The sequence below is a fragment of the Octodon degus genome, unplaced genomic scaffold, assembly GCF_000260255.1.
Source record: "Octodon degus isolate 3935 unplaced genomic scaffold, OctDeg1.0 scaffold00040, whole genome shotgun sequence".
NCBI classification, from domain to species: domain Eukaryota; kingdom Metazoa; phylum Chordata; class Mammalia; order Rodentia; family Octodontidae; genus Octodon; species Octodon degus.
The window spans coordinates 5,203,327-5,221,425 of record NW_004524616.1 but is presented as its reverse complement, the minus strand read 5'-3'; the positions used below and the strand labels follow the sequence as shown (position 1 = coordinate 5,221,425).

Sequence of the window (18,099 nt, the reverse complement as noted above, 5' to 3'; positions counted from 1 at the left end):
ATGTTAACTGGCCAGTTATTTCACCTAAGCCTGTTTCTCCATCTGTAAAATTGGAATAATTGTACCATTTGCTTCTCTGCGTTATATGAGAGTTAACTGTGATAGACTTAGTAACTGTTAGTCTCTAGCTGAGTGAGCCACTGCTTGGTGTCTCAAGAATGCTGAGCATGTTTCTCTATTTCTTCAGATCCTGCTGTGGTCTGGTAGCAAAGTCTTTGAAGAGCTTACAGATATCGAGAGACAGTTCCACAAAGCCCTGTACACAGTCCGTGCCTTCCTCAACTGTGACAGATATTCTGTGGGTCTTCTAGATATGACCAAGCAGAAGGTGAGCAAATCAAAGGACAGGCAACTCAAGGGTGAACAGACCTACTGCACAGAGTGTAGGGCCCCATCATGTGTGCAGTGGCACAGGGAGAGGTTGGGAAAATGGGGATGATTGTGAAAAGTTGGATACAGGTGTTTACTGACCAGTGGAAAAAAAACCAGTTTTTGCAGGGGAGAGTCAATCTGGGACAGAGGTAAAGAAAAATGATTGGCATGTTCCTTGGTCTTTTGGAAGAGAAAGAAGTGGAAGAAGGCTGGGAGGTAGTAAAGATAAGTGATAAAAGAAGTTGCTGTATAGGTTCAAAGTCCAGAAGAAAGTTGCCAACTTCAGGAATGCACAGAAAATTTACTCAAAGTTGGGCATAAAACATTCCTATATTTTGTCTTGTTCATGACTCAATTGAAGGGGAGATAGATTCTTTCTGAAGCCCTCCAGAATGACCAAAGGCCAGACTGACAGCCAGTATGGTAGCTAAGAAGGTAGAGCTAAGAAGGTAGCCCAGGAAAGGGTTTCAGCTACGTTTTCCCAAATACATTTTCCTATTTCTCTTTCTTTGTTTATCTTTTCCTTGTGGGGCTGATCGCTTTCAGCCTTGGAAGAGAGAGAGTTTGAATATCTAGATTTATTATTTCTTATCCAAACACCCAAGGTTCAGGATTCCTGCCTTCATTTTGCATGCCTTGCTATGCTGAGTGTGGTGAGTAGACCAAAGCAGGCTCTCCAATGTTGAGTCCAGGGCTGAAAAAGACCTTAGTTGTCCAAAGGCCCCCATACTCGGCATTTCATGAAAATCTTCTGACATGCTGATTAAAAATTTCTGGGCAATATCTTTTTATATTTTACATTTTTAACTTAATATTTTATTGGCATCTTCCCATGTCAAGCACACACTCTTGTTAATAAGTCTTTATGTTGGAGCATAACAGACACAGAAAGGAGAACTAATTATAGAAATAGTTTCATTCACTAAATTGTCACAGAGTGAGCATCCCACACTACCATCACCAAAATTAAGAAATAGAACATTACCAGCCCTTCAGAAGCTCCTTTGGTTCCCTCTCCGGTACCACACACAACCTCTTTCCTAAATGTAGCACCATCAAAGCTTTAACAGTAGATTTTGGCTATTTTGAGGTACACATAAATGGAATCATATTAACACATAGTCTTGTATCTGGCTTCTTTTTCTCAGTATTTTAAGATTCATCCTTGTAAGATTTGTGCTCTAGGTAGAATCAGTACATTCATTCTCATTCTTTTTTGGAACTGGGGATTGAACTCAGGCCCTTGTACTTGCCAGGGAAGTGCTTATTCCACTGAGCCATCTCCCCGGCCCCACCATTTGTACTCTTACTAGCAATATATTGGGATTTCTCACCAAAACTTAGTATTTTTCAGTCTTATATTCTCACCCATTCTGATAGGTATGAGCTTTATCTCCTTTAGCATTAGCATCCATTCCCCAGTGATTGATGAAGTTGAACATTTTTTCATGTTTGCTGGTCAAATGGAAATCTTTTCCTCATTTTGTATTGTATTGTCATTTTACCCTATTGATTTGTAGGAGCTTTTCACAAATTCTGGACACATCATATATATATATATATATATATATATATATTGCAAATATCTTCTCATTTTGTGCTTTGGTTCTCTTAATACTGTAATGTGTTTTTAATGACTATAAGTTCTGAATAATGATGTTTTCCAGTTTGTCAGTCTTTATGGTTATTGGTTTTTGTTCCCTGCTTAGAAATCTTTCCTGGCTCTAAGTTCATAAAGATATTTATTTATGTAAACTTGTAAAGGTTTTATTGTTTTAACTTTTTCACATAGTTCTCTACAAGCTATCTAATTTTATACGCATACTGTGAGGCAAGGTAAATGTTAAGTTTTCCCAACAGTTATCCGGTTGACCTAATATTTTTTATTGAAATGACCACCTTTGCTTTCTGTGCCTTTGCCACCAACCAAGTGTGGATAAGTCTGTTTCTGCTTTCTCTGTTTTGTCCCATTGTTACATGTATCAAGCCTTCTGCAACTCATACTGTCTTAATTTCAATATCTTTTTATTTTAACGAGAATAAAAAATTTTAAAAACAATAAAGATTTTCAAAGCCTCAGTATGGTTTTTTAGTACAGGGTCTCACTACACAGATCAGACTAGTACTGATCCTCCTGTTTTCAGCCTCCCAAGTGCTGGGATTACAGGCGTGCACCACCATGCCCAGTCTCAGTCACTGTCTCAGCGCACCTCTGGAAGCAGGGCTGGCACAGCAGGGTGCCAGGGATTGAACCCTGGCCACTGAGCCTGCCTAAGCAGGTACTTTAGTCCACTGAGCTATCTGGCTGGTCCTAAGAGCATCTTTTTAATTAAGACAAATATACCAGACACCATTGTTAATAGATGTACCATAATTGACTTAATAAGTTCTTTCTGCTTAGATATTTAGATTGTTCCCAGTTTTTCACTACTATAAGTGACATGGCAGAAGGAGAATGTTTTAGCTAATCCTTCAGTCAGATGGTTAGCATGTCCTTAAGGTTAGTTTCTTAGTCATGGAGATCCTACTTGGCCTGTCCTGCTCCACAGTACTGAGTTGAGGGTGCCCAACTCAACTCTCATGATTCTGACTGATGATTAGACAGACCCAGGGCAGATGGAATGGTCCTCTGATGGCAGTGGGTCTCACTGCTCACCACCTTAGATTTCAGCAAGGTTTTTCTCACTCTTCAACTTTCACAGCAGTTGGACTTCTTACTCTCTTCTTACTTTCCTTTTATTGGTCTATTTTGAAAACATGTAATTACTGTTTTGCTTTTTTTTTTTTTTTTTTTTTTTTTACTCCTAGGAATTTTTTGATGTATGGCCAGTTCTGATGGGTGAGGCTCCACCTTACTCTGGACCAAGAACTCCAGATGGAAGGGTAAGTCTCTCTGACCTTTTCAGCATAGATAAATGTTTATTGAAATTCAAATGCAAGACACAGTAGACTCCACTGGAGGACATTTCTTTATCTCATAAGGTTTAGTCTTCTCAGGGTTAGGTTGTCACCCTTGAGTTATAGTAATTTTTCACTGTCAGGGACCTGGTCAAGATCCCCAGCTGGCTATGTAGGGGAAATAGTGGAGGATGAAGAAAAGAAAGAAACACATTTAGTAATCCACAGAAGAGGGCTGGGAGGTCAGTGCCTCAGGATAGGACCTTCCAAGCTAGCCACTATTAACTGGATGCACACAGTAATCGGTGGGAGTATGGGATGGCTGAGGGCCCTGAGGATCTTAAGAGGATGAAGACAGATCTTAGGGTGATGAGGGTCAGTTTGGATGACTTAGGGGACAGCAGTGTTCTTATGCTGATGTAGTCTTACTCTGAGCATCACAGAACCATCAAGGCCCTAGATCCCATTTATAGTTTGTGGTCCCCAACATTTCACAACCCCTGTCTTTAATAAAGTGATTTTAATGTCTTAATGGGTTTTCATAGTAATCTGGCGGGATAGACCAAGGAATCAATGTCTTCATTTCATAGATGGGGAAAGAACCTCAGAGAAGTCAAGCAACCTGTTCCAGGATTTACTCAGCAGAATCAAACAATTAGAATCAGAAAGAACCTTCATATCTAATCTAGAATGTTCAAATTGATACCCAGAAGGCAGTTGTAGCTGATAGACATGCTGTTTGGTTGCCAAAGTTTAAAAGCTTTTTGTTTGGTTTTTTAATACTTTTTTACAAATTGTATTGGTGGCTAACACTTAATACACAAGATATTTTCCCATAAATATTTGGGCTATCAGTTTAAAACGGTGAAAGTTAGTCTGGACCCACAACCCCACAAGGTGAAGTTGATGAGAGCAGAGTAACAGCTGTGTCCTTGGACCCCAGCCTGAGTACCCCCCTGCAGTCCCTGCCTCTCAGAGCACATGTGCATTGAGCCCCATGCTCTCCTTTGTGTTTCTGTCAGCCCCCTCCCTACGTTCTGGCATCTGAATTTATGGCTTCTGGTCCCATTAAATTGCTTACTGTAAACATGAGGCACAACACCCTTCACCATGATGCAATAATGTGTGCAATGTGGACATGACACAGGGCACACAGTCCCATCCTGAAATGGCCCATAGAACCTGCTGAGTGACTCAACAGCTTAGCTGGGCTTCACCGGGGGGGGGGGGGGGGCGCTGCTCTGAATGGAGCAGTAGCTCAGTACCCCTCCCTGAAGAATTCTAGACTGTTAAGAGTGCTATCAGTTTCTCCCAGAAGGTTATTCCACTTCACATTAATACTGCCCAAATAAAGGACCATGTGCTCGTGTGTGCATGTATGTTTGTGCGTATGTATGTATATATGTATGTATATGTGTGAATAAGATGTCAATTAGTCTAATTCATATTTTAGGAATTCAAGTTCACGCTTCTTGTTTGTGAACTTCTTATACACATCAGGGAAGATTTTAAATGTGGGGAGCTGGGGAGATAGTTCAGGGGTCTAAGCACCTGCCTGGCAAGTGCAAGGACTGGCACCGTGCTAGCCCCACTGAAACCAGTGCTGGGGAGCCTGAGACAGGAGGATCATTAGTCTGAGCAGTGTATCGAGACCCTGTAACAAATAAATAAATGATTTTAAAAAACAAGAATTTGGAATCCATTTTATCTGCTCTGCTTTATCCAAAATGGCCATCATAACCTACTGCCATCCAGTGCAAGTTCTTCTGCCCTTATGATTTCATTTCAAAGACCAAGTTCCCATGGTATCGTGTGCTACAGTCAAGAACATTATTTGCGGACATGCTTTTTTTTTGGTGCTGGAATGAAACCCCAGGACTTGTGAATTGCTAAGTACACGCTCAAGCATAGAGCTCCACCCCCAGCCTAACACCTTTTATAAAGGGTGGCTTTGTAAGGTACAGTTTTCTGTGTCAGCATGTACAAACTGGACCCTTTTCTGGAAAGTTAGAAGTAGCAGAACTGAGCCAGGCATAGTGGTACATGCGCAGCCTGGAGTTTTGAGCTAAGCACTTAAATTAAGTCAGAGTTCTGAGGTGGTCTCCAGCTCTACGGTAGCCAGAGGCATGGCAGGCTCTAATCCCTCTGGCTCCTCACTGTCCAGTGCTGCAGTCTTCAGGGGTGAACTGACCATTACACTTTTTCACTGAGCACCAGACAGGAAGATCTGTCCCATATGTGACCGATTTCAGAGGTTCTGGTGTTACTGAGGTGACTGGCAGACCTATGCTTATGGCTTCAACACTGAGGCCCAAGATGAATGGATTACACCATGGAGAGGGAGGAAGATAAGAGAGGAGAACGGTGTCCTAAGTCAGAGCTGCCAAGATTGGTGGGAGGAGAGGTGGAGAGGACCAGAGGCTTCAGTGCTGCCGACAAGAACACAGAAATCTGGAAGATCAAGAAGCTCCTTAACCACATGGAGCTGGCCCAGAGCATGCCATCGTGACCTGTTCCTGCACAATGCCAGAGTTCTTAGTGGAAAAAATGTAGCAGATGAGTTGGAAATCACCCTTCCATCTTGGGTGCTAGCTAGTGACACCTGTACAAAGACTCAAATCTTATTGAAAAGCCTGTCCAAATGAACTGGTTGTTTATTGTGGATCAACTGTAACAAGAGGAAAGAAAAGGAGTCAACATTGACTTTTGTCATGGTTTGGGGTTCTGCAAGGTGAATAATATAGTACAGGACATTTTTTATAATAGTATTTTATAATGAATCATCCAAGAATCACACACTACAAGTGCAGGAAATCTATTTACACACTAAATACTAAAGAATCCAGTTGAGGGCCTAGAACTCATAACAATGCCTCCTACCAGTCCAACTGGAGGCCTAGAGCCCACAACGAAGTCTCAAGCAGGCCTGCTTCATGGATCTGTGCTGGAAAGGCCCAAAGGTCAGTGGTGGAAGCTAGAAAGTCTATGCCAGTGAGGTGAAGGATCTATGCTAGCAAGCTGAGGGATCTGAACTGGAGCTAGGAAGCAATGCTCAAGGTAAGAACCAGAGTGCCCCCAAAAGCTGTCCTCAGCAACAGTGAGGCCCCGAACTCCTCCAGCAATTAGGAAAGCTGAGTTCCCATCAGGAAAGCCAATGAAATAAGTTTCATGAGGCTGAGCAGTGCACTGTCTTCCCCTCTGGAGGCAGGAATTGATGCTCAAGATAAGGACCAAAGCTCCTCCAAAGTTCATCGGGAAAGTCAGTATGGCAAGGTCCTCCAGCAGAAGAACACAAGAGAGCTAGCAGACTCCAGCAGCTCCAACAGCTTCTCCAAGTAGCATCCCTAACAGCATTTCAGCAGCTTCTCCTGTTCTGCCTTTATGCTGCTGGCAACAACCCTCAGGTGTGCCTCCCGTACCCAGACCATGCTTGTTCAGTTCAGCTGGGTGTAAGAAGCTGACCACCACAACTTTTTAAAAATTTTATTTTAATTTTTTAGCATTGACTTTTAACCTCAGAAAATAATTAGTGCACCATTATATTTGTGTAACAAGAAGTTCCATAGAGCTACTTGAGCTAGACTCTTGAGGATAAGGGTATGATTTTGGGCATGCTCCAAGGGAATGTAGGAGAGGTCCTATAACAAATCCACACTGGAGCTTCCAGAGAAACATGGCAGAATTTTTCTCACTTACAGTGGAATGGAAAAGACACATATAACGATGTCCAGAAAAGAGCAGCAACTGCTGTGCAACTGTTCATTTCTGAGGTCAAAGTGAATGTTGCTGATCCTGCTTTACCTGCATCATATGGACTTTAAAACAGAGCTAAGTCAGCCTGTTATGCTTGGTCAGGAGTTATAATCCAAGTTTTAAAATGAATTGATATATCCTCTGGTGGTGAAACTGGATTCACCCAATCTATTGAGTTAGCAACTGAAATCCTCTCCAACTTAAAATCACCTCGCTATCTTTTTATTATTAATTATGTTTATTAGTCCATTTTATGTATACACAATAATCATCATGGGTAACTTGTACTTGTGTATGATATTACTTGGTTTTAGAGTTGAAGATACACTAAGGGCTTTGGAAATGGGAGATATGGAGATCCTAACAGTCTATGGAAATTGGATTATTGAGATAATGCTCTTTATTGCCAAGTCATGGAAGAGAACAAGATTTTCCAACTAACTCCAGAACACAGAAGGATAAATCTCATTCTGCAAAGACATAGGACAGGAACATGAGCTGCTTGAGAGTGTGCCCCTATTGGAATGACTTGCTGACAACTCTAAAAAATTTGGAGCTGAATGGAAAATTGTCATAGATAAATCACAAGAAGGATCCTAGTTTGTAAAAGAATTTGGCAGAATTTTGTGGTACCCAATAGATTTCTAAAGAAGAAATGATGAAACAATTTATTTTATTTTGAAGAGTACTAGGCAGTCTATGGCAGTACAGCAAAACATGCTTCACCCTCTACCTCCCAACCCAAGGAACATACCTGTGGTGGATCCTACACAGAACTCTTCCTTACCATTAGGACATTTCCAGAATTTAATTGATGGGCATTGGGTACTGAAAACCAAGCCAAACCAAAGCCAAAACCAGTCATAAACTTTAGACTGTAATAGTGTCAGCATAGCAGCCTACAATGAAGTTCCCAATGCACTGGGATTACAGGCATGCGCCACCACGCCCAGTCTCAGTTGTCCCGGCCACTGCATCTGCCTAAGCAGGCTTTAATCTGCTGAACTATTTTGGCTGGTCCTTAAAAAAAAGCATTTTTAAACTTTCATACATAGAAATAAAAATATTTTAACTACAAGTGTCAAAAGTTAGTAGAAATGATAGCATTAAAAAAAAAAAACCCACAACTTTGTTTCCCTATAATCCTTCTACATCTCAGGTAGCAAGCTTTATAGCTGATACTGTTTCCATGGCATATCAGCTATAAAGTGGTAATGGAAAAGGCCATGGTCTTGAAGACAAAGAATTCTGGTGTTAGTTGGTTGTTAAGGTAACTTCTTGGATCCTTGATTTTCATATCTAATGGCTTTTTTGTTTTCTTTTGTTTACATCAACTCATTTCCAAGATCATTCCAGGGCCTAAGACACATCCGCAAGGAAAGCACTTGCAGGCCTGAGTTCGGGTCCAGCTGTAGACTAGCAGGATGGGTCACCAAGATGAACATAGTTATTGTGTACTATGAACATAGACTAATAAAAAGAAGAAGCTAAATAAAAACAAAGACATAATTAGTCGGAAGAGGAGCTTCGGGAAAGAGCACGGGCATAGTGGGAACAAGACTGAAGTTAGACCGCTGCTCTGCTATCTATGCTGTGGCCTTGGTGTATCTCGAGAAGCCTTGCCTTCCTCCCCCATCAAGCAGGCTTCTCAGGCTTACCTAGCAGGGCTCTGGTGACTAAGGTGGTCCCACACTGGCAACAGACGCACTCCAGTGTGTATTTATAGCTAGGTGGGTTGACCTCACTATTTGGTGGATGCTTTACAGAGGTCCCCTACAGCCTTTGCTCGTCTGAACAAGTTTATGAAGGAAGTGTCTTACTTTCCCCATTAATCTGAAGAGGAAATTAAGACTGGGGGAGTCAAATCATTTGGATAAGTTCTACCCCAGGATGCTTTCTGCTAACTGTCACGGCTTTTCAGGTTGCCTCTGGCCTGCTAACATGACTCACATTTTATCTGCCTCACATTAGAAATATAGCTTTTAGGGAGCCGGGGAGATGACTTAGTAGAATAAGCGCTTCTCTGGTAAGCTCAAGGGCCTGAGTTCAATCCCTGGTTCTGAAAGAAAAAAAGAAAGAAAGAAAGAAAGAAAGAAAGAAAGAAAGAAAGAAAGAAAGAAAGAAAGAAAGAAAAGAAATATAGCTTTTGTTTGCTTCTGACCAATCACCCTCCCCAAATCTTAGATCTAAAGTTTAAAATTCCCTGATAGTATCTACATCTCACTTCATCTTCTTTTTAAAATAAAGTGGTACAGAGTGGGACTGCCCACGCTGTAGCCCCAGCTACTCAGCGGAATGAGGGGAGAGGATCGTTTTGAGCCTCAGAGTTCACAATGCCTGGGCAACAGAGCAAAACGCCCCTCCCTCAGACAATCCAAAACAAGAAGGATAAATAAGATAAAAGATAAATAAAATAGTGCTTGTGTATGTGTTAATTATTAAAAAGTTGTACAGGCCGGTTAGGCTCCATGGAAAAAAACAAAACATAGCCCATGTTTGAACACTTCTGTGTTTCTAAGCACCGTGACTTGGCTACAGCTATGTCGGAGTCTTTTTTGCAAAGACTTGTGTGTTGCAGCACTGGCTGCTCGGTGGTGGGTAACAAGGGTGCTCTTGATGGTGGTTTTGACTTTCCAGAATCTGGTGAACTTACACATGAATATGGCCTTCAGGGCAACTTGACTAAGCTGCAGTGTGTAGAGCTCTGTTTACCTAAATCACACTGATTTCTTTGTTGCCTTTTCTGAAAGCAAATTGATTTTCCTGTGGGTTGGTTTTTTTTTTTTTTTTTTTTTTTTAATTTAATGTTCACGTCTAAGCTTTCTTGAGTCTCATAGCAACCACTTGCTAGGGCAGCCTTCCAGGCACAGGAGCCTCGGGCGTGGCCATACAGAGAGCAGCTAGGCCAAGGACAGATGGCCCTCAGGCAGCCCAGGTCGTTAAGAAGGCCCTAGAACTCCGCGTCCTCCCCTCGCAGGTGAAACAGCTTCACTCAAGTCCCAGGAGATCATAACATCCCCTTTGCTTTCTGGAGCCGTGTACCAGACACAACTTCACTATGTTAAAGTGTTTGGGGCTGGAAGTAGCTCCGTGTTGGAGCCCCCACTTACCAAGCAGGAGGCCCTGGGTCTGATGCCCAGCACTGAAAAAACAAAAAAGTTTCTACAAAAGAATTACTATTTATTGAAAAATACATGAGCACAGTGAAAAGCTGACATCACATGAAGTCCCTTTTCTTCCTGGTCACCCTCCCAAGGCAGCTACTCTTTTCAGTGCATCTTTCCAGGAATGTTAACAAGTATCCAGATATTCAGAAATACACATACTCCACCATCTCTACCCTTATCAAATGCGGTCGTTTTCTCCTGTGCCTTGCTTTTCCCAGTTAACTGTCTGTCTTGGTGTCTTTTACTGTTACCACAGACATGGTGTAAAAATACAAAGCCTTCCTCTGTGAAGACACAGGCCTTCTCTGACTTGATACTTTGACAATATTTTGACTGGGCGATAGTGGAAAGCAGTCTGCATTTGGTAGGAACCGTACTTTGAATTTGGATCCTTTCCCAGGCTAGCAATATGCGTTGCTCTGCTCGCTCTTACGATGCTGGGCAACAAGAGCGAACCCAAGTTCTCAGTCAGCCTCATGATCACGCGGGTAAACAGCTGGCAGCCTGCAGCACCCCATGTTGCTAGGCAAGGAGGCTCAGGAGGCTGATCACATTAACCGCATTTTCAATTTATAATATTTTCAACTTACAGAGGGTTGGTGATTTGGAGAGGCACTACCATTGTAAGTTGAGGAACATCTGTACACAATTTGTTTAACCACTTTCCTCACAGTAACTATGGAGTTGTTGCCAGGCTTTTTAAGGCAGTGAGGCTGAGATCTTGGATGGAACAAAAAAAAAAAACTTGTATTCCTATTTGGGAGTATATCTATAGGACCCATTATCATATGTGGAATTACTATATTAAACAATATTAATCTTTGAGAGATATTAGTAATTATCCAATTACAATCTTAGAGTCAGAGCTGGGAGGGACTTTAGAAACAGTCTAGCCACATTTTCATTCTTGCCCGGTTGTCTGTAGAGCCCTAGAGATGGGAGTGGCTGCCTTATCTCCAGGTTAGGGAGGAAAGAGGAAGTTAGGAGACTAAGTGGGAGAAAACAAGGCGAGCTGCACAGTCTCTAATGAGAGACTGTGTATCTAACTTGGCTTCCGGAAAAAGCAGCTTTACATGATTAGGTTCAATGCTTTGAGGAGCGAGAATGAGTCCTGCTGCTTAGCAGCCGCAGCAGGAGGCCAATAAGCACACGCCACCCTCTAATTTTACAGCTGGGAACTGCAGCGTGCAGAGCACACCTTGTAAGAACGAGACAAGAGCCTGTGTCTTCCCTGCTAGGTTGAGTCTTAGCTCCACCATGCTGTGGGAGTGGAGCTAAGCCCGGATTCTCCTGCCTGGATGCCTCCCGTGCTCGGGAGCTCACCACCCCGGGGCAGCCCACCCCATGGGAGCGGTTCCTAGCTTCTGCTTGTGTTCAGCTAGAGTTTGCCTTTTGGGAATGTTCAGTCTTGCACTGTCACCAAGGCGGGGCTTTGAGGAGCCAGGTCTGTCCCTCAAGAGGCTGACAAATGTCACTGTCACTGATCTCCTCTCAACCAAATGAGCATTTAGATGCCCTTGACTAGATCAAGAATTCTTCTCTGTGGAGATTAAGTCAGGTACCTGCATTTATGTAGGGCAATACTTCTCAAAGTACCTGTACTAAAAGAATAGTTGGTTTGTTTAAATTGCCCATCCAATATGGACTGATACTTTTTGAAATATGATAAAAACATTATGATGATATATTTAGTACAGGGTCTACAGGGTCTCACAACACAGATCGGACTCAGTGAATCTCCTGTTTTCAGCCTCTCAAGCACTGGGATTACAGACACATGCCATCACACCCAGTCTCAGTCTCAGCATGCCCCAGTTACGGGAACCGGCATGGCTTGTGGTGCTGGGGATCGAACCCCAGCCCCTGTGCTCTGCCTAAGCAGGCGCTTTAATCTGCTGAGCTATCTGGCCAGCCCTAACATATTATTGAAAACTAAAACTTTATAAATACAAACAAAATGTAAATTCCCCTTTTCTTTTAAGTTAGATGCAACAGACCTAATATAACTCAAATCGTTACAAAAGTTTCTAGTGGTGACCCTCAGTTCATGTTTTTACCCCACTATGAAATGATGGCAGTTACTTTGCAGGCTGGCACCAGGGCAGGACCAGGCTTGGAGTCGCTGAGCACCAGGTGCTGGTGATATGGACAGGATGATGCTTTTTTCCACTCATAACCTTATTAAGGGACATGGCAGAAAGAGCACTGAGGTGGGAGACGAGGGCCTGGGCCTGGCCTTGGCTCACAATCTCCCTGTCATCCACTGCCTCACTCTCAGTGGCTCACTTCTTCTCTCTGCATCTCTATTTTCTCATTTATAAAATAGTTGCTGATCTGCCCCTCACGCTTGAGCATGTGGAGGACTTGATAAGGTAATGGAATTTTCCCTTCAGAACTAGGGGAACAGAGCCACCCACCCGTCTCTAAGCACACGCCAGAGAGTATTGTAACTGAATAGACTTATTTTAAGAGGATGGGACCTTAATAGTGCTAGAAGGAGGAGGAGGAGGAGATGAGTTGTTTTGGAGGCATGAGGCACAGTTGGGAACATCTAGAAGCAGTGACACAATAGAGAGAAGCTGGGTAGTAGGTGTGAAGGGAGGAAGAAGTGTGGTGTGGTGGGGTTTGGCTGGCTGATTCTAAACGCATGAAAACCTTTTACCTTTCCTGCTTAGCAGCAGTTCTCTCCCCTTCCCTCTTTCCTCTCCTCTCCCCCTCCTCCTCTCTCTCCACTTCCTTTCCCCTTCTCCCATCCTGTTTCTAATCCCCAGCACTACGGATTGAACCTAGAGCCTTTACACTCAGCTACTTCCCTAGCTTTGCTTTGCTTTGCTTTTTTACTTTGAAATAGGGTCTCACTAAATCACTAAGTTAGTTCTAGAATGGACTTGAACTTGTGATCTTCCTGCCTCAGTCTCCTAAAGTGCTGGGGTTACAGATGTACTGCACTATGTCCAGCTTCTAGTAGAAGTCTTTATCTCTTTCTCCTTGCACTTTGCTTTCAGGTCCTATTGGTTAAGTTTTCATCTCTTAGCCCCACATCCCAGCCCCTTGCCTGGCCACTAGGTGCACTGAACTGTGAGGGCAAGCTGAAAACAATGAGCACCGGGAGGCCTCAGGCTAGGGAGACAGTTATGGGCAAGCTCGGTGCTGAGAGTGGGCCAGATGGCAGTAAAGAGGAAGACCTGGAAATCTGATACTTCTGTGCCATCAGCATATAACACATTTCATTGCTCTTTTCTTTTTTCTAAGGTCTGCTTTGTGGACACATTGAAGTCTCTCACCCTGTATAATTTTTCTATGTCTTTTACTAGGAAATTAACTTTTACAAAGTCATTGACTACATCCTGCACGGCAAAGAAGACATCAAAGTAATCCCGTAAGTTTCACCTCAAAACATGCAAAATTACAGGCACATTACTGATGTTGCTCTGAATGAATGATAGCTGAGCCCACCGTGGCCAGACCCTCATAGAGACAGCTGTAGGAGGCAGTGTGGAGTGACAGAGACTCATCCAGGCCCCAGTGCCAATGAGACTTAATCCAAGCCACAGCACGCTGGGTTAGGAATCATGGCTGCTGAACTCCAGCCCCGCAGGCCGTCTATATGGACCTCAGTTTTGTATTTGTAGAATGAAATGTGGGATAAACCCAGGATTCTAATTTTCTGTAGTGCCACTTCCAGGATCCTGGAAAATAGCACAGTAAAAGAAGGTGACTCAGGCCCCATGGGAAGCTTATTTGCTACTGTGCTCTACAAATCTGACCAAGGAGGATGATGAAAAGGGAAAGGGTGTTGTCGAACTGAAGTACAGGTAGCTGACTCTCAAAGACCATTTCAAGAGTTGAACAGTTACAAACCTTTTTAGTATGGGTTTTGAACTCTAGAAACAGTGGCACAGAGCTGGTAGTAATGCAGAGCATTTACAAAATGTCACTTTGTACCAAGAGCCCCGCCCACATGCAGGCTTGAGCCATGGCTGGCTTTCTCAATTTAATTGTAGGCTCCTGAGGCTGCAATCAGGCTCTGTGGGAACGTCACACCTTCTGTCTCTTTCTGCAGAGCTCTTTCATGCATCTGCAGGGATTTACTGTAAATACGGTGGCCTAATCCTCCAACAGTGGGTGTGACAGGAGACGCTAACTCAGCTCTGTACAAGCTCCTAATACCCCTCTGCCACTCAGATAAACAAGGTCACAGGTTTATCTTCTGCTAGTTGAGTTTTTGTTTGTTTGTTTGTTTGTCTGTGGAACTGGGGATTGAACTCAGGCCTTTGTGCTTGCCAGGGAAGCATTTATTCTACTGAGCCATCTCCCTGGCCCCATTCTGCTAGTTGAGGATGAAATGTTACATCAAGGTCTTCTATTACTGGATTATTCTATACCATTCTTGATTACACAAGAACTGATTCTTTTCTAAGCTTATCTCTTTTCTTTTTTACCTAGTCAAATGCATGTCTTTCTTTTTTTAGTAAGCAATTTTTTAAAAATTTTATTTATTTATGTGTGTGTGTGTGTGTGTGTGTGTGTGGCCAGCTCAGCCCACCAGGGGGCGGGGCTGGCTGGCATGTGGTGCTGGGGGATTGAACCGCTGTCCCTGTGCTTTGCTAAGCTTGTTCTAGGTAGGTGCTTTAGACCACTGAGCCATCTCACCAGCCCCAAATGCATGTCTTTCAACCATCATTTTCCAACCCCTATTCTAGAGCTGCGAGATTGTTAAGCTCATGTCTTTCAAGTGATCATAGGTCAGTCGTCCCCGATGATTTAGCCTGCCTGCCAAGTTTCATTTCCTGTTAGCTTTGGTTTACACCCACCTTGCTGCCCTTCATCCAGCCCTTACCCTGCAACACCTGGTGTGAGGTTTTTTAAATGACAGTCCTAAGTTTCTAATACAAATTTTTGAATCAGGCAAGCTAGGCTGCTGGTGGTGAAACTATGCCATGCTGCAGCAGGATGCTTGCTGTCACTGAAAGCTCTAAGAGTTTCGCCATTACTGGGCTAGGCTATGTTGTACAACCAGACCGTGAGACCATAGTGGCATAAACAGCAAAGTTTTATTGTGCCATCCCATTGTGTGGCCTTTCCGGTGAATGAGTGTGGTTGGGGCTATTGTGTGTGGATTGTGGCCAGGCCCACGCGAAGACCAATAAAGTGGTCACCATTTTGAATATGGGAGAGTTGACTAATATTACTAGAAGGAAGAGAGAAAATGGAAAAACACAGCAGCTCATAGGATCTCTGTCTGAAGGAGACATGTATCACTTTCACTGACATTTAGGGGCCATGTACTTTACTTTGAGTGTATAAGGAACGCCACCAAGTGTGTACCCAGGAGGGACAGCCAGCCTATTTGTAGATATCCTTGACGGCTGCCCCCACAGTACATGCCACTCAAACTTAGCAGAAAGGAAAAATGGAATAGTAAATAATTTTCTTTTTTTAAAAGATGTATTTAGTACAGGGAATATAGGGTCTATAGGGTCTCACTACATAGATCGGACTCATAGTGATCCTCCTGTTTTCAGCCTCCAAAACCCTGGGATTATAGGCACATACCACGGGCGGGGCTAGCACGGGATGCTGGGGATCAAACCCCAGCCGCTGTGCTCTGCCTAAGCAGGCGCTTTAGTCTGCTGAGCTATCAGGCCGGCCCTCTTTTTTTTGAGACAGGGTCTTGCTATGAAGTTCAGGCTGGTCTTAAACTCATGGCTATCCTCTTGCCTCAGCCTCCTGAGTGCCGGAATTACCAGATGTGTGCTACCATGTCCCACTAGTAAATAAATTATTAATCACTGAAGGAAGACAAAACAAAAATTTAGAAAGAACATAGAGCAGGGGAGAAAAACAGAAAGCATGTGTTAAGATGATACGTAAAGCCAAATATTATCAATAATGTCTTTAAATATAAATCAACTAGATGTTCCAGTTAGATTTTCTAAAAAATTGACAGGCTGTATAAGAAAGAAACCTATCACTTGTCATTGATTCTCAGACACACACTTCTCTACTTTTTGACTTTTCCAAAACAGAATAAATGATACTATAAATTGCTATCAGCCACATGGCAGTCATGATTTAGTCGTCACCCTGCCTGACGGTAAATTTGGTCAGTGCCAGGTATATCATCGTAATTTTACTTGAGTTAGCATTGAGCAACCACTTCTGACTGCTATCCATCTTAAATTTAATTGCCCTCTACAGTAATATAAAGAGATTATGCTATGATGTGGCACTGAATTAGACATTAGTCTCAAATGGCACAGAGACAGGAAAAAGTGTGATGTGTAAGCAAAATCTAGAATGAAATGCTGAAGAAAGCTGTTCATATGAATAAAGTAAAAATTGCAAGTGATAGCTAGGCATGGTTGCACACACTGAGTAATCCCAGTACTCAGGAGGCTGAGGTAGGAGGACAGTGTGAGTTCAAGGCCAGCCTGAACTGCATAGCCAACCCCATGATTACAAAGGTGATTTGTAAATGCATGCTAGGCACAATGGGGCATGCTTCTAATCTCGGCACTGGGGAGACTGAATCAGGAGGATTGCTGTGAGTTCAAGGCTAGCCTGTAATATATATGCAGAAAGCCCAAGGCCTGGCTGAACTACACAGAGAGGCCTTGCCTCAAAAATCCAAAAACAAACAAAAGAAAGCAGTGCATTACAGATTAATTAGCAGCATTTTGTTTTATCTTTGTTCAGTCGTATAAAATGGTTCATAAAGATGATTACTTCCTAGATACGATGAAAAATCATATATCTTATTTATAGGAAATTTATCTGAAAGACAAGAATACAAAGAAGGTATAGTGCATGAATGACTAGTAGAAAACTATTATAGTTATATTACCCTTTTTTGTTTTGGGTACTGGGATTAAACCCAGACCGTCATGCACGCTAAGCTTATCCTCTCCCACTGAGCTACATCTGTTGTAACTATATCAGTATCAGATACAATAGGCGTCAGGCTAAAGAACCTTAGTAGAGCTAAAGATAGTCACTTCTTAATGATAAAGGGGCCAATCTCCCTTGAGGTTACAGGATATTACAATTCTAAATTTGCACATACTTTAAAAGACAAGGCAAAAATAATCACTGAAATGTAAGGAAATACTCTATAAGACACATCCACATTCACTGATAGAATGAGAAGAATAAAACAAGTACAGTGCAGAATGTGTCAACCCCAGAATTTAAAACCACACTCTAACAGGTATATACAGAGAACTGCTTATTGGGAACATCTAGTAAAGTAGAATAGACACATTCCTTCTAACAAGTCCACATCTAGACACCCACACTAGACGGGCTGGCGCAGTTCACGTAAGGAGACGTGAGCGTGGATATCCACTGGAGTGTTAGTTGTCATAATAAAAGCAGGGAAATATCTAAATATTTAACAAGTAAACAGAAAAACTAAAAAAGTTGTACAATCAATACTATAAAGGCAGTTAAACTTACAGATAAACTTCAAAATACTGGGCAAAAAATTGTAAAAAGCTTTATGAAGAATATTACTTTATATAGATTTTATAAAGCTGTAAAACATGATTATATAATTGAATAGATATATACATTGTGGTAAAAGTTGCCAAACATGTGCAGACATGATAAGCATTTTAATTTGTGAAATTGGTTCTCTGGTTTGGTGGAATATAATCGAAGATGATTACATAGGGGCTTGTCCTCTCTTTAACTGTTTTGTCCTTTTAAAAAAAGTAAATAGAGGGCCAACCAGATAGCTCAGCGGACTAAAGCACCTGCTTAGGCAGGCACAGTGACTATGCTCGACCCCTGGGCCTGCCATGCCAGCCCCACCCCCGGAGCCCTCTGAGACGGCAACTGAGACTGGGCATGATGACACACTCCTGTAATCCCAGCACTTGGGAGGCTGAAAACAGGAGGATTACTG

General features: G+C 42.6%; 1 protein-coding gene across 2 annotated transcripts in view; it reads left to right on the top strand.

Moving 5' to 3' along the window:
• The window catches only part of Pde6a (phosphodiesterase 6A), a 68,679-nt gene that overhangs the window by 9,700 nt on the left and 40,880 nt on the right, over window positions 1-18,099 (top strand). For both annotated transcript variants that reach the window (XM_023715269.1, XM_004631291.2), the window contains 3 exons: window positions 188-328; window positions 3,181-3,255; window positions 13,505-13,569. In XM_023715269.1, the coding sequence (XP_023571037.1) occupies window positions 188-328; window positions 3,181-3,255; window positions 13,505-13,569 (281 nt within the window). The remainder of the gene's footprint in view (window positions 1-187; window positions 329-3,180; window positions 3,256-13,504; window positions 13,570-18,099) is intronic.